This window comes from Erigeron canadensis, chromosome 2 (assembly GCF_010389155.1).
Source record: "Erigeron canadensis isolate Cc75 chromosome 2, C_canadensis_v1, whole genome shotgun sequence".
NCBI lineage: Eukaryota > Viridiplantae > Streptophyta > Magnoliopsida > Asterales > Asteraceae > Erigeron > Erigeron canadensis.
Genome location: NC_057762.1, coordinates 1724071 through 1738791, shown reverse-complemented (window position 1 = coordinate 1738791; position 14721 = coordinate 1724071). Strand labels below are relative to the sequence as shown.

Sequence of the window (14721 nt, the reverse complement as noted above, 5' to 3'; positions counted from 1 at the left end):
AATCTCACTAATTTGTTGCGTAAACTGAGCTTATACTCTCCGTATCAAATAATACATGAAGTACATTTCAGTAAAAATATTATATGCAAAATAAAATATGACTTAGTTAAACGAAGAATGTTATTTTTAATTATAAAAGAAAGAAAATAAAGAAGTTATTTAGTGACTTGACTCCTTTTTTGTTGGTTTATAGTATTTGATGATATTTCTAAATGACTTTATATATGACTATTCCGCTGACGAAAAATGAACTGAATGTTCGTGTGCAATGATCTATATATGCATCACTACAACAAAAAATGACACTTCAATTATTTTCTTCGCAAGGTGCATTTTAAACAATTTGTAAATGCATAAATTCATAAATATAAATACAAAATAAATATAAAAATTCAAAAGATCGAACAGTCAAAAGTTCAAAAATATTGGCAGTCATGTTAAAGTTACAAATTAAATTGTTACACCTATTTTAGTAGCTACCAATATGAGAATAATTAGAATATTCAAATGTGATATTTAATATATATTTTTTTTTAGTTTGAAGAAATGTTATATTCCTATCATCCTATGGTGCGAACATTTTTCAAATACTTTTGAGTGGGAAGTGCATTAAAATCTTCCAAAACTGTTGGCACTAATAAAGTAATTATATTATATAAATATATAAACATTTATATTTATCAAATTAATTATACCCAAACATAAAAGAAAATAAATTAAATAATAAGCATTTTCTCCAAAAGTGCGAAAAATCGTATATTGATAACATATAATTTGTTGTTATGCATGTAGCATTTTCCAAAACTAATGTGATTTTCTAGTATTTTGTTTTTTTTTTTACTTTTATTTTTAATTTTTTCATATTCCTATGTATGCATTTTATGCGTATAAATATGTCATGTATACATTGTGTAGTTAATTAATGTGTATCTATATATACATTAGGTAGTAATAACCCATTAGCTTGAGATATCATAACTTTGTGTAAGAAAAAAAAAATAGAACTAATCAAATAAAATACAAAAAAAAAAAAAAATTTAAAAAAAAATCCTAATTAACTAGAAGGGCAAATCCATGAAGCTTGATGATCATTACCTTGAACTTGATCACTTGATGAAACCACAACATGATTTTCTAAACCAGAATTTAACTTTCCAACCCCAATGTTTTGATTATTACCAATCACCCCTTCAAAACCCTCCATCTTTTCATCTTGACCTCTCCATCTTTTTGAAAACCCACTTAAATCATGATTTGACTGCTGCTGATGAGGAAGTGTTGTTTGCAAAAGAGATTGGAAAGAAACCACGGGGTTATTATTTTGTAAATCCATCAAAGATGAAGGCTGTTTTTGAAACTGATCATGAATATTAGAAGGGGGTAAGTTGTAATTACTAGAACTAGTAGCACCAGTAGTAGAAATATTATTATTACTAGAATATGGTGGTAATATTGACTGTGGCTGAAGTTTTTGTGGTGATGGCCGGAAAAGATCAAGACGGCGTGAAAAAGGACCGCCGGTAGTAAACGGTGCGGCGGGTATTCCGGTGAATTCTTGAACCATTTGCCGGAAGTTTGTAGTGTCGGTTGTAAGCACGGTGGTTGGTGCTCGCCGGGAAGCACGTGTACGTTTTTTCGGATTCTTTATATTGACACCCATTTGATGATTCCGGGTATTATTACTATGGTTACTAAGATCCGACCCATGACCCATATTTGTATTTGAATTTGTGTTTGTATTATTATTATTATTATTATTATTAGGGTTGTTAATATTAGCGTAATTAGTAGTAGTATTGAAGTTTGTGAGGTTAGACCGGTTGGCGGGTTGGAGGGGTCCGGTCCAAAGAGAACCTGGATCATGAAACGGGTTCGGGTTAAAGAAGGAGGTGGAATCCGAATGAAGTGGTGGTGGTGGTGGTTGAAGAAGGTGGTTAAGGTTGTTAAAATTGGAAGTAGTAGGGTTTAAGAAAGAAGAAATGGATTGTGTTCTAGAATCATATTCTTCAGCATCGGCGGCCCCAGTAGCGGCGCCGCCGCTTGATGATTGAAAGCTACCACTATTGCTAGAATCCATGGTGGTTGTTTTGGTGTTGGAAAGGAAGAGAAAATGAGAAAATAAGAAAAGAAGAATGAAGAAGGAAGGAGAGAAAGAAAGGTATGAAAGAAATGGTTATATCTTTGATATGATGATGATATGTATCTAATATCTAATGGTTCTAGTCATTACAAATGTATAGGGATAATATTGTATATTTCTTCTTAAATACTTTTTTATTATTTATAAATTATGTGGAAATCATGTGTATACTTATCACTTAATAACTAATTTATTGTTATCTCAATTCAATAAAAATTGTTATAGTGCTATGTAATTAACTATATGTAAATCAAATTTAGCTTTACTTTATTTATGTATATATATCATGTATTATCATATATGCAAAAAGAATTATACTGTTTATATCTAGAAGAGTATTTATTAGGCATAAACGAAATATTAAATAGGTTGGCTAAAGCCTAATTGCAAGTTTTCATTAATGAATTGAAGTAGTAAATAAATTAGAGGTAGCGACGTGCTATTGTATTATGACAAATATATGACATTTGTTTAATATGGTTTTTTTCATGCTTTCACATAATGTAGAAAGCATATAATTAAATTGTCAATCGCATATAAATTGTTTATTAAATTGTTCATATTTACTAACATGCATGAACAACTTTTGTATTCGATTTAGGTGTACGTACAGACAATTTTGCTACACCTGGTTTTCTTATGCAAGAGAATTGAAGTAGTGAAAAAATAAATTATTGTTATTTGTAATCTTTTTATTTTAATAATTTTTTAAAAGAAACTAATATTAATTATATCTTATTTGTATCATAAAACTTATGGTAATTCCAAAAGGGATTATACACATTATCACACTTTGAGGAATATTCAAACCAGTAATGTGCAATAATCAATTTTGCACCTCTATGTTGTGTATATAAGTGATTATATATATATATATATGTGATCATTAGAAATTTAGAATAGTCATATCTAAATAATGATGTTATGCTATAGTTTGAAGTTTAGCTCAACGGTTGAAATACCATCCTCACTTGCATGAAGTTTTGAGTTCAAATATTGGGGAGGACATAAGAATTAAGTCCCTTTATGAAGGCTTAGCTTAGGTATAAATACATAGGTTCAAGTCTGAAGGGGCAGAGTTTACCCCAATTAATCGGCATGCGTTCGGGCGGATTAATAGGGGGTTTTCCTCATCGGGTATTTGAAATAGGGATTTCTACTTCGAGGAAGCTCTTTAGAGCGAAACCGGTTAAGACAACGTATGCTAGAGCTCTCGCTGTCGAAGCACGACACGAAGTTTTCAACGAAATTCACTTTTAAAAAAAAAATCCAATATATAAAATACTCGTAGTACACTTTTTATTGGCATTATCAAGATTCTCGAAATAGACACTCCCATTTTGAGCATTGTTGCCAGTTCTTATGGCTTAAAAAAACAAACATATACGCCATGGTAATTTTTAGAGTAAATTTTATATTTTCCCGCCATAAACCATGCAAATATCATATTTATATATACATATACAATTTAAAAACAAAATATCATATTTCACCTTCATAAACACTAAAATATTATGTATGTCCACCTTCATAAAATACATAAATCTTGGCAAAAAATTTGACATATGATCGATACTTGCATGTTTTTCTAGATGCCCGTGCTAATTTGCTTATATAGGTTGAAAGTTGAAACTAATATGTTATGCATATTAGATTTTTTTTACTGATCTAAGTGCATTATGATTTGATTGTGGTTGCTCATTTGCATAGATGGTACCAACATATAGTTGAAAAATGGATGTAATAATTCCTAATGGATTAAAAAGAAATAACAATTGTTATAAAAATTTAAATACAACTAGATTGATAGATTGGGTATATATAATATTTATATGATTTAAGGAGAGGAAATATGATATTAGTTATTTAAGTTTGGGTATATATAATATTTGTATAGTTTAGGGTGGGGAAATTTAAAATTCACTCTAAATTTTATGTATGTTCTTTCGTGGTATTTAAATTGAGTTGAGGGGAATCGATGAGACGTTTGGAGAAAATAATATCATGAGAAATTATAAAATGTTATATGGGTTGAAGACTTGTCAACGTTTCTTTCAACATGTCAATTTCTAAACGTATTTTACGGGGCCAAGAGAAGAGGGTAAGGTAGGGTAGGGTAGGTGGGGTTTGGCGTGGTGGTGGGGTGCGGGTGGGGTGGAGGTAGCCGGGTAGCTAGGGGGATCAATTGTCCATTTTCATGCTTAATTCTTGTTATACGGCATCACAAGTTATTTTTATTGAAACACATTTATATTATTATTTCATGTATGGGTAGCTTTTCATAGTTACTAACAAGGATCAGATTTGAATCGAATGAAATGAAGCACAATATCTACGACTCTACGTTATTAAATCCATTATATATGTTGTTGAGTTCATCCATCCTCACGTAAATAAAGGTTCAAATATAATAACAAAAATGTTAAAGGTGAAAGCTCGACTTTTATTAAACAACTTTCACATAATACTTAAACTTGCTTAAATTGGGAACTGGGGTTTAATCTCGGGTTGAATAATTCACAAATAACCTGGTTCATTCACACCCAAATTATCTATACTTCTATATTATATTAGAGTAAAAAAAATAATATTTTTGTTTAAAATTTAAAGTTTTAACATTTCATTAAACTAAATTACATTAATAATTTATACTACTCACTACTGCCACCACCACCAATTTTGGTCGCTGCCGCCAACCCTACAGTTGCACGCACACCACTCGTCATCACCATTACCGCCACCTCCAATAAATTGCCACCACTGCCGCCACCTCTACCACCACTGCTATGCACACCACAATCACCATTGTCACACTGCATGACTACCGTTCTAATGTTATATAAAATATTTGATTATTTAGTTCACATGTTGAAATTGTAAAATTTTATTTTTACTTTTACAAAGAAAAAAGGTAACTGGATGGGACCCTGATCCCATATACCATTTGGTACCCACTAATTCCCTAGTCACACTATTGTCCAGGTGAATCTCAATCACTTAATAATCCCCTGATTATCTCACGTTTTCCTTTTGCAAGACTCGAACCCAGGTTCCACCTGAAAGGTGGCAGCTAGTGGCCATTGGGCTATTACCTAGTAGTTATTTACAAACTAAATTAAATCAATTCAAAATAAAATCTTAGATAGTTAATTGTTGTTTAGGAAGTCAATATATATAAAAAAAAAAACTTTCATGCATTAACTAATATTATCTTTCAATTCAAATATATTATATATATCTATACTTTTATACTATCTAATAAAACAAACCATTCTTTTTTTTTTCCCTTAAACTTTCTGTCTTTAAAAAAGCAAAAATACTCTTCTGCTTTATTCACTAATTTAAACAATTCAATCTAATATACCTATGTTGAGTCTTGGATTCGCTGATTAGACTTACTTGCTGACATGTATAGTCAGCAAGTCTTCAGCGAGTCCAGTGACTCTTTTCAGCAGGATGCATGCTGACCAAATGTTTGTCATGGCGGGAAGTATTCAAACCATATGAAGACAAGAGTCACATGGTGGTTCTTCCAACTGTAACATACCTTACTTGGAAAATGTACATGTTGGGACCAAAACTTGGGTCTTCTCTCTCATACCCATTTTGGTAAAGAAGACAAAGGCTCTTGCTTGGAAGTACAAGGAGCCAATGGAACGTCGACAACCACCATCTATTACTATCAAAGGAAGGCTGTGTTGCCTTAATTCTTCCTCTATATAAAGTAACACAGCCGCATTGTATCAAGTGTGTTTGTCACCTTGAAAGTGTGTGTCACTGGTAATTGTTCAAGTTTTTAGTGTGTCTAGACTTAGCAATTACCTTTGTTCTTTTGTATTCTTGTAAGTCAAGTGTGTAAGATCAACCATGTATTCATCGTTTAATCAATGATACATATGATTATCCTTGCATTGATTTATTACAATTGAACTTGTTATTGTTCTTGTTATTTATCTTCTTATTTACTTTCTTGTTTAATTTAAATATAACATAAGTTGTGCATTCGTGGACCAACAAATGGTATCAGAGCCACCGTTCCTAAATCATTGGAACAAGATCTGTTTGCCTCCTTGTGTTTACATCTAAAATTTCTGTTCTTTAATCTTTCTTGAAACCCTTTTTCTAAAACAAGAACATGTCTTCTGTTCCCAGCCTAGTGAACACACGTGACTTTGGCTACATGTCGACACCTCCTAAATTCGAGCCCAAGGATTTTAGGTCTTGGAAGGAGAGGATGCTTCTTCACATCTCTGGTGTGGAACCCTATTTAATGACCATATTAACTGAGGGTCCATACGTATCGATGTATGTCCAAAGGACTCCAGGAGCTACACCTGAAGCTCCTGAGATAGTCACTGACCTGGTTAAACCAGAGGTTCAATGGACAGATGAAGAAAGAAAGCTGGTAAATCTTGATGCTAGGTTGAAAAACATGATTATCGTCACTCTTCCCACTGAAATCATGAAGCTAGTCATCAAGTATCCCTCTTCAAAGGAAGTATGGGATAGACTGGTCAGCACCTATGAAGGATCTGCTGACCTCATCAAAATCAAGAAATTTGATTTGAAACGAGCTTATGAAAACTTCTTCTCTCTTCCTGATGAAAGTCTTGAGAGCACCTATACTCGCTTTAAAGGGCTGCTCAATGATATGACAAATGTTGGCATTACTCATGATAATTTTGAAGTATGTCATAAATTCATCGACTCTCTTCCTCTTAAGTGGCAAAACTTAAGACAAACTCTTCATACAACGAAGAAAATCCAAGATTTTGATCTTGAAGAACTTTTTGGCACTCTTCAATTTGAAGAGAGAATTGGCTCAAAACATTCGAGCCTCTACTGATGCCAAAAGACATGCTGGCCTCTATTCTTCTTCTTCCTTTGTCAGCATCTCCTCCCATCCTATTTCTGACCCTATAGCTCTTGTTTCTACTGAGCCCATTGATCTCTATGATGGTGCCAGTATTTCAAATCTTCCAGCACCTATTCAGACTCTCATTGATGAGCTGGATGATGAAGAGAAACAAGATTTGTTTAATGACTTTATGGGCTTTGCCCTTGTTGCTGGTAGAAAATACTCCAGAAGGTGGAACAATCACAAAACGGTTGCTCCCCTCAAACCTCCTGTTGATAAATCACAGGAAGAGTGCTGGAAGTGTGGCAGAAAAGGCCACTACCAGAAGGAGTGCAGAGTCTCTATTCCCACTCTTGCTGCTCCTAAACCTAACCCTTCTAAATCTGCTGATGAATACAGGAACAAATACTATCAGCTAAAGGCAAAGGTGGCTGAAACAGAGGATGCCAAAGTTCCAGCAAAAGGACTTGTTGCTGAAGAACATGATTGGGCCGACTCAGATGATTCTGATGATGACGATTATGTTGATGCCATGTGCCTTATGGCACTTGCTGACAGTGATGCTCTGACAAAGGATCAAGTCTCCTCGAGTCAGTGGGTAAACGTCACTGTTAAGAAGGTACACTCTCTTCTTTCTTCCTCTTCTGATCATGACAAGACCAAAATTATTGAGTCTTTGTCTTGTGATCTTCAGTTCGTAGAAAGTCTACGTGCTGAACTTCAATCTAAACTTAACTCTGCTGGAGTAGAGTTAAGTGAAAAATCTGAAAAACTTATGAAATTGAAAAATGTTCATATTGAACTTCAATCTCATGAGTTAATGACTCAGAAACTCCAACTTGAGAATGAAACTCTCAAGGCTGTAGTTTCTAATCTAAAGAAGATTGTGACCTCCTGGTCAAAGGCTTCCAAATCTCATCATCAATGCTTGAGTGAGCAAGTCCCTGCTCAAGTACAAGCAGTGATTGGTGGCAATTTTGATGCTGCTGCCTCAATTGCTAACTCATTTAAGGATGATGTAAAGCCTGAAATCTCTATTCCTCCACCTTCTTCATCTACCATCTCTCCTGAAGAGATGAAAAAGTGGTATTTTGTCAAGAGACAAAATGACTACCATGCTGAGATGGATTATAAGGCTACATCTTTCACCAGTGTGCCCTCTTCCTCTAATGTTAAAAGTACCAGTTCCTCAACCAGTACTTTTGACATGTTCTCTCATCTTCCCATTGTTGGCATGATGCCACATGAAGGGAGAATTCAACATTCTCCACCCAGAACCTTTAAAGGGGATATTTCAAGTAATGGATATGTACCCATTGCTCCTCAGCGACTATCTGTAAAAGGTGCTGAGTCCTTTAAAAGAAGCACTATTGTTGCTCCCTATGACTATGGTACTCCTCAGCGAGTTAATCAGGTCATTCAGCAACACTCTAGTGCTCAATCTTTCTCTCAGCTGGAACCTACCCATGCTAATCCCATGTCTGAACATGATCGTCTAATGAACAGACGGGTTAGGTTCGCTGATGCAAGACATCAGCAAGTACTTCCCACAAAGGCTGTACCTGTTAATACTCAAACTCATATGGCATCTCAATCTATGCATTTAAAATCAAATCTAAGGCATAACACTCCAAAAAGGGGAAGACTGCCTTCACAAAATAGGTCTACCACTCCTCAGCGAGGACACTTGCCACATCAGCAAGTAACGCCTATAACTCCTCAGCGGGGACATTTGCCACATCAGCAAATGAGACTTACTACTCCACAAAGAGGACAAGCGCCTTCTCAGCACAATCAATCCTCAGTGTCGAACATGGAGTACTTACCTCATAGGTAAATGAGGTCAGTGACTCCAAATCGTCAAATCAGATCCATAACTCCTAACCAAGTGAATCAGTCTCAGCAGGGTTCCTCTTCTTCCTATCCTACTGAAAAGCAAGCATGGACCATGATTAGAGGACATCAAAATCCTCAAAATCATCATGGTGAGTCCATCCTTGGTCCTGTTCCTCAATTGCATGCCCCCTCCTAAACTTAGACAAAGGAATAAATCCAAGTCTAAGCAAAAGAGCAAGGCTTCATCTTCCTCTTCTCCTCAAATAAATGAGCTTACTCAGCGAGTGAATGATCTTTCTTTTCAGCTAAGGGACTTTCTCATTCAGAATCAACAAGGCAACCCCTCTGACAAAAAATGCTATCTTTGTAGCAGCAGAGGACATGTTGCCTCTGAATGCGTTTCAGTCAACTCAAGAGATGCTCCAGCGGTTGTAGTTCAACCAAACATCTCTGCATCTGCTGAAACATCTTCTTCCTCTACAAGGATCAGTGAGAACCTCTCTACTGAACCAGTAATCAGTGACACTTCTTCTGTCACAAATGCAAGCATTGCTGAATACACTGCAGCTCAGCGCATTGAATTTCCCCATTCTTAGAGGGTTATTTCAAATGCTTGGGGGCAACCTTCAATACTGGTTGAGTATAGTGTTCCTGATGTAGTGAGAAGCTATGCATATCTTCATAGTAATGAAACCAGCATAATGCCCTCCAATGAAGATAACTCCTTTGGTCTTGTCTCTGTGGGAAATCACACTACTCTTGAGGAGGCTCTCTCTAAAGAGCCAATATCCTCCTCTGAAGTACCTTTAGTTAATTCTGCTGACATGGCAATGGATGAACAAAGTGAACCCTAAATCCTTTCTTTATATCCATGCAGGGCTCGCTGGGAAAATGAGTGTGGTATTTGGACAGCGGTTGTTCAAAACACATGACTGGCTCTAAGTCCCTGCTGGATAACTATACAGAGGCACCTGGTCCTACAGTGGTGTTTGGTGATAACTCCACTGGACAGACTGAAGGGTATGGTCTTCTTTCTAATGGCCTCATTAAATTCTCTAAAGTTGCTTATGTAAATGGATTAAAACATAATCTCATCAGCATAAGTCAACTATGTGATGCTGAATACAAAGTAATCCTTGATAAACATCAAGGCACTGTAGTAAACATCAACAAGGAAGTCGTCTTGGTAGCACCAAGAAAACGAGATGTATATCTTGTAGACTTCACTCCTATCAAGACTGATAGTGAAACTTGTTTCTTTGCTAAGTCAGCATCCAAGTTAAATTGGTTATGGCACAAGTGTATGTCGCATGTGAACTTTAAAACCATAAACTCACTGGCCAAAAAGAACCTTGTTCGTGGCCTTCCTCCTCTTTCTTTTGAAAAAGATAGACTCTTTGGTGCTTGTGAAAAAGGCAAATGCCATAGAGCTACTTTCAAAACAAAACCAGCAAATTCTGTTAAAGGTTGCTTTCATCTTTTTCACATGGACCTTTTTGGTCCACTGATTGTCCAAAGTCTAAAGGGTAGTAGATACACTTTAGTAATTGTGGATGAATATTCACGATACACTTGGACAGTTTTTCTTAATTCTAAGAGTGATGCTGCTGATGAAATTATCAAATTCATTAAGAAAATGGAAAATCTCAACAGCATAAGGGTTAAAGAACTCAGAAGTGATCATGGCATTGAGTTTAGAAATCACACTCTTGAATCGTTTTGTGCTGATCAAGGGATCTCACAAAACTTCTCTTCTACTAGAACTCCTGAGCAAAATGGTGTTGCTGAAAGGAGAAATAGAACTCTTATTGAGGCAGCACATATAATGCTCAGTGAGTCCTCTCTTCCTAGTAGGTTTTTGGCTGAAGCAGTCAACACTGCTTGTCACACTCAAAACCGCTGTCTAATTGTCAAAAGACATGACAAGACAGCATATGAAGTGTTGAGAGGAAAGAAACCTCAGATCAAATACTTTCATGTATTTGGTTGTCCTGTCTTTATTCTAAATAACAAGGATCATCTAGGCAAATTTGATCCTAAAGCTGATGATGGTTACTTTGTTGGATATTCTGCCATTAGCAAAGCTTTTAGAGTATTTAATACTCGACTTCAAAAAGTGGATGAATCCATTCATGTCACTTTTGATGAAAGCTCATCTGCTCTTAAAGATATCCAGGGATCTTCTACTAAAAAGATCTTCAATGAGTTCACTAATCCTCCTACGGAGGATGCTGACTCATTTGTTGATGCTTCTTGCTCACCTCCTCTTGATCAGCAACTCACTGAGGACAGTTCAGCAGATCCTGAGCTGGAGCAAGTTGCTGCTCATATCTATACGATTGAGCCAGTTGAACCTATTTTAAGATCAATCCATGCTGCATCAGCCAAACCTAGATCACTGGCTGATGATATGCAAGTTGATGACTCTGCTGATGATGAGTTTCATGATGCTTCAGCTAATGCTAAAGACATGGAGTCTGCTGATGACCTCATCATCAATGATAACTCAAATCAGTCAAATGGCTCCACTAATCAAAATCCTGTTGAACCTTCAATTACCATTGATTTCTCCTCTTATTCTTCTCCTGCTGATCCCTTACAAATGTCTTCCGCTACCCCTCTAGGTTCATCAAGTGTCCCATCACTTAAATGGACTTCAAGTCATCCTGCTCACTAAATTATTGGTGATCCTCAGCAGGGCATTGTGACCAGATCAGCGACTAGAAACACATGTCTATATTTTAATTTCTTGTCAATGATCACTCCTAAGAATATTGGTGAGGCTATGGTTGACCCATCGTGGGTTGCTGCCATGCAAGAAGAACTAACAATTCCAAAGACAGCATGTCTGGTTCTTGGTTCCTCTTCCTCCTGGCAAAGAACCCATTGGAACTAAATGGGTTTATAGGAATAAAATGGACAAAGATGGTGATGTTATACGCAATAAGGCTAGGTTAGTCGCTCAAGGTTACCTTCAAGAAGAAGGTGTCGATTATGACGAAACCTTTGCTCCAGTGGCCAGACTTGAAGCAATACGCTTATTCTTGGCACATGCTGCTTATCGAAACTTCACTATATATCAAATGGATGTCAAAAGTGCTTTCCTGAATGGAAAACTCGAAGAAGAAGTTTATGTGGAGCAGCCACCTGGTTTTGAAGATCTAACCAAGCTAAACCACGTCTATCGTCTTTATAAAGCATTATATGGTCTTAAACAAGCTCCTAGAGCTTGGTATGACACTCTTTCTGAATTTCTTCTTTCTCATGAGTTTCAACAAGGATCTATAGACAGCACCCTCTTTATTTATAGAAAGGGTGCTCATGTTCTATATGTACAAATATATGTCGATGACATCATATTTGGATCCTCCAGCAAGAAACTTTGTAATAAGTTTAACTCACTTATGTCCTCTCACTTTGAAATGAGTATGATGGGTGAGCTGACCTTCTTCCTTAATCTACAAATTCGTCAACTTCCTGATGGCATTTTTATAAACCAAGAAATATACATACGAGACATGCTGGCTAAATTTGATATGTTTAATACCACTACTAAGCCTACTCCCATGTCTCCTCCAAACAATCTCCATGCTGACCTTGATGGTAAGCATGTGAACCCCACTTTCTATCGTGGGATGATAGGCTCGCTGATGTATCTCACAGCGAGTCGTCCAAACATTATGTTTGCTACTTGTCTTTGTGCAAGATATCAAGCATCTCCCAGGGAGTTTCACCTTCTCGCTGTCAAGCGTATCTTCAAATATCTCAAAGGGACTTCCTCTCTAGGTCTTTGGTATCCCAAAGATTCTAACTTTGACTCAGTTGCATACTCTGATTCTGACTATGCTGGTTGCATGTTAGATAGGAAAAGTACCAGTGGTGGATGTCAACTGTTGGGGGGTAAGCTGACTAGTTGGTCTAGTAAGAAACAACATACAGTCTCCATCTCCACTGCTGAAGCAGAGTATGTGTCAGCAGCAAGTTGTTGTGCACAAGTCCTCTGGATGAAAAACCAACTTGCTGACTATGACTTAAATTTTTCTAAAATCCCAATTATGTGTGACAACACTAGTGCTATTGCCATCACACATAACCCTGTTCAGCATTCCAAAACTAAGCATATTGACATTAGGTATCACTTCATTCGTGATCATGTCATGAAGGGGGATGTTGAAATTTACTTCATCCCCACTGATGACCAACTTGCTGACATCTTTACTAAACCTTTAGATGAAAAGAGATTCAAGGATCTCGTCAGCAGGTTGGGAATGCTAAATGGTGAGTGTGCTACTTAACTTACATATCTTTTGTAAGTTAAAATCTCTTGACTTGTATCAAGATCCTCAACAAGTTCAAGTGTGTCTTACTTGCTACAAAACAAGGCAATGAAGAGCCCTAAAGTCTTCATCTAGTCCAGCAGCAAACGGCTGCTGGTAAAGACTTCTAAAATCCGTTGATCCCTGATGCTTTGGGAAAAAGCATAATAAAAGTAATAGGGTGCTGAAAGTTCCTATCTAGTCCAGCAGCAAACGGCTGCTGGTAAAGACATCTAAAATCCGTTGATCCCTGATGCTTTGGGAAAAAGCATAATAAAAGTAATAGGGTGCTGAAAGTCCCTATCTAGTCCAGCAGCAAACGGCTGCTGGTAAAGACATCTAAAATCCGTTGATCCCTGATGCTTTGGGAAAAAGCATAATAAAAGTAATAGGGTGCTGAAAGTCCCTATCTAGTCGGCTAGTCCAGCAGCAAACGGCTGCTGGTAAAGACTTCTAAAATCCGTTGATGGCTGACAATTTGCCAAAAATTATTTAATGCTCATCAGCATCCACCCTTTCTTTCTTTGTGGTGCTGATTAAAACTTGGTAACCATCCCTTTTAATAAAATAAACTCTTCAGTGGATACCTCAATTTATCTGAGCGTATTCCACTACGTATTTTGTTAATATTTTATTATATATACTCAAACGGTTACCTCGATTTTCTCCCAAATGGGCAACTTGTACACTGTACGCGCCGTATGAACTCGAGTACAGTTTAAATCGTGGTTCATATAGTCACATCATACTTCTCTCATATGTACATATAAACAGTGTCTCACAATTTAATATATTTTTTTATGCCACGTATGAAAGATAGTACATGTGACGACTCACTTTTTGCAGTCATGGGACCTATATCCATGCCATATATATGCAAATCTCTTCCTCTTCACCTTCTTTTACGTTCATTTCTTTCTCTCTAAACTTCCAAAATATCTCATATTCTCTCAAATTTCTAAATTTCTCTCAAATCTTTTAGATTCTCTTAAAACATTCATCCTCTAATCTTCTTTCATCTCCAATCTCATCTAAAATGGCTTCTTCATCTGTTCCTGAACAACAAAATCTCTCTTATCTCAACTCCAAAGTATATGATAATGAAGGCATTAATCCTTCTAATCAAGTATCTTTCCAAGCCTCTAAATTGGTCATCAAGGTCAACAACTATCTGGGATCTGAAGAGATCCCATCTAAAACCAAATGATACTTCTCTATGCTTGACTTCATCATGGGACGTCCTGCCAAAAAGGCTATCTATTCTGATCCCAAAGAAATGTGTGTCCCCCTCTTAAGGGAGTTTTGGTGGACATGTGATTATAAGGTTGCCAGTAGCACCATCACTGGAACTGTTATGAAAGGAGAACACACTATCTCTATCTCTGCAGACTCATTAAGAGATGCTCTTCGTCTTCCTAAACAATCAGAAGAGCATCCATATGTAGAGTTGGTCCCCATTGGAGTATGGAAGGAATGGTTGTTAACCATTGGGTATGGGACCAACATGGAACCAGCACAACCTGTGCACAGCAACCCTTAGAAGAAATATCTACCAGGAGTATGGAGGCTGC

General features: G+C 36.5%; 1 protein-coding gene across 1 annotated transcript; it reads right to left on the bottom strand.

Moving 5' to 3' along the window:
- Window positions 1-904: 904 nt before the first annotated feature.
- Window positions 905-2165, bottom strand: LOC122589844 (probable WRKY transcription factor protein 1). The gene has a single exon (XM_043762164.1). It carries the CDS (start codon window positions 2075-2077, stop codon window positions 1055-1057), a length of 1023 nt encoding a protein of 340 aa, XP_043618099.1. The 5' UTR covers window positions 2078-2165; the 3' UTR covers window positions 905-1054.
- Window positions 2166-14721: the final 12556 nt, after the last annotated feature.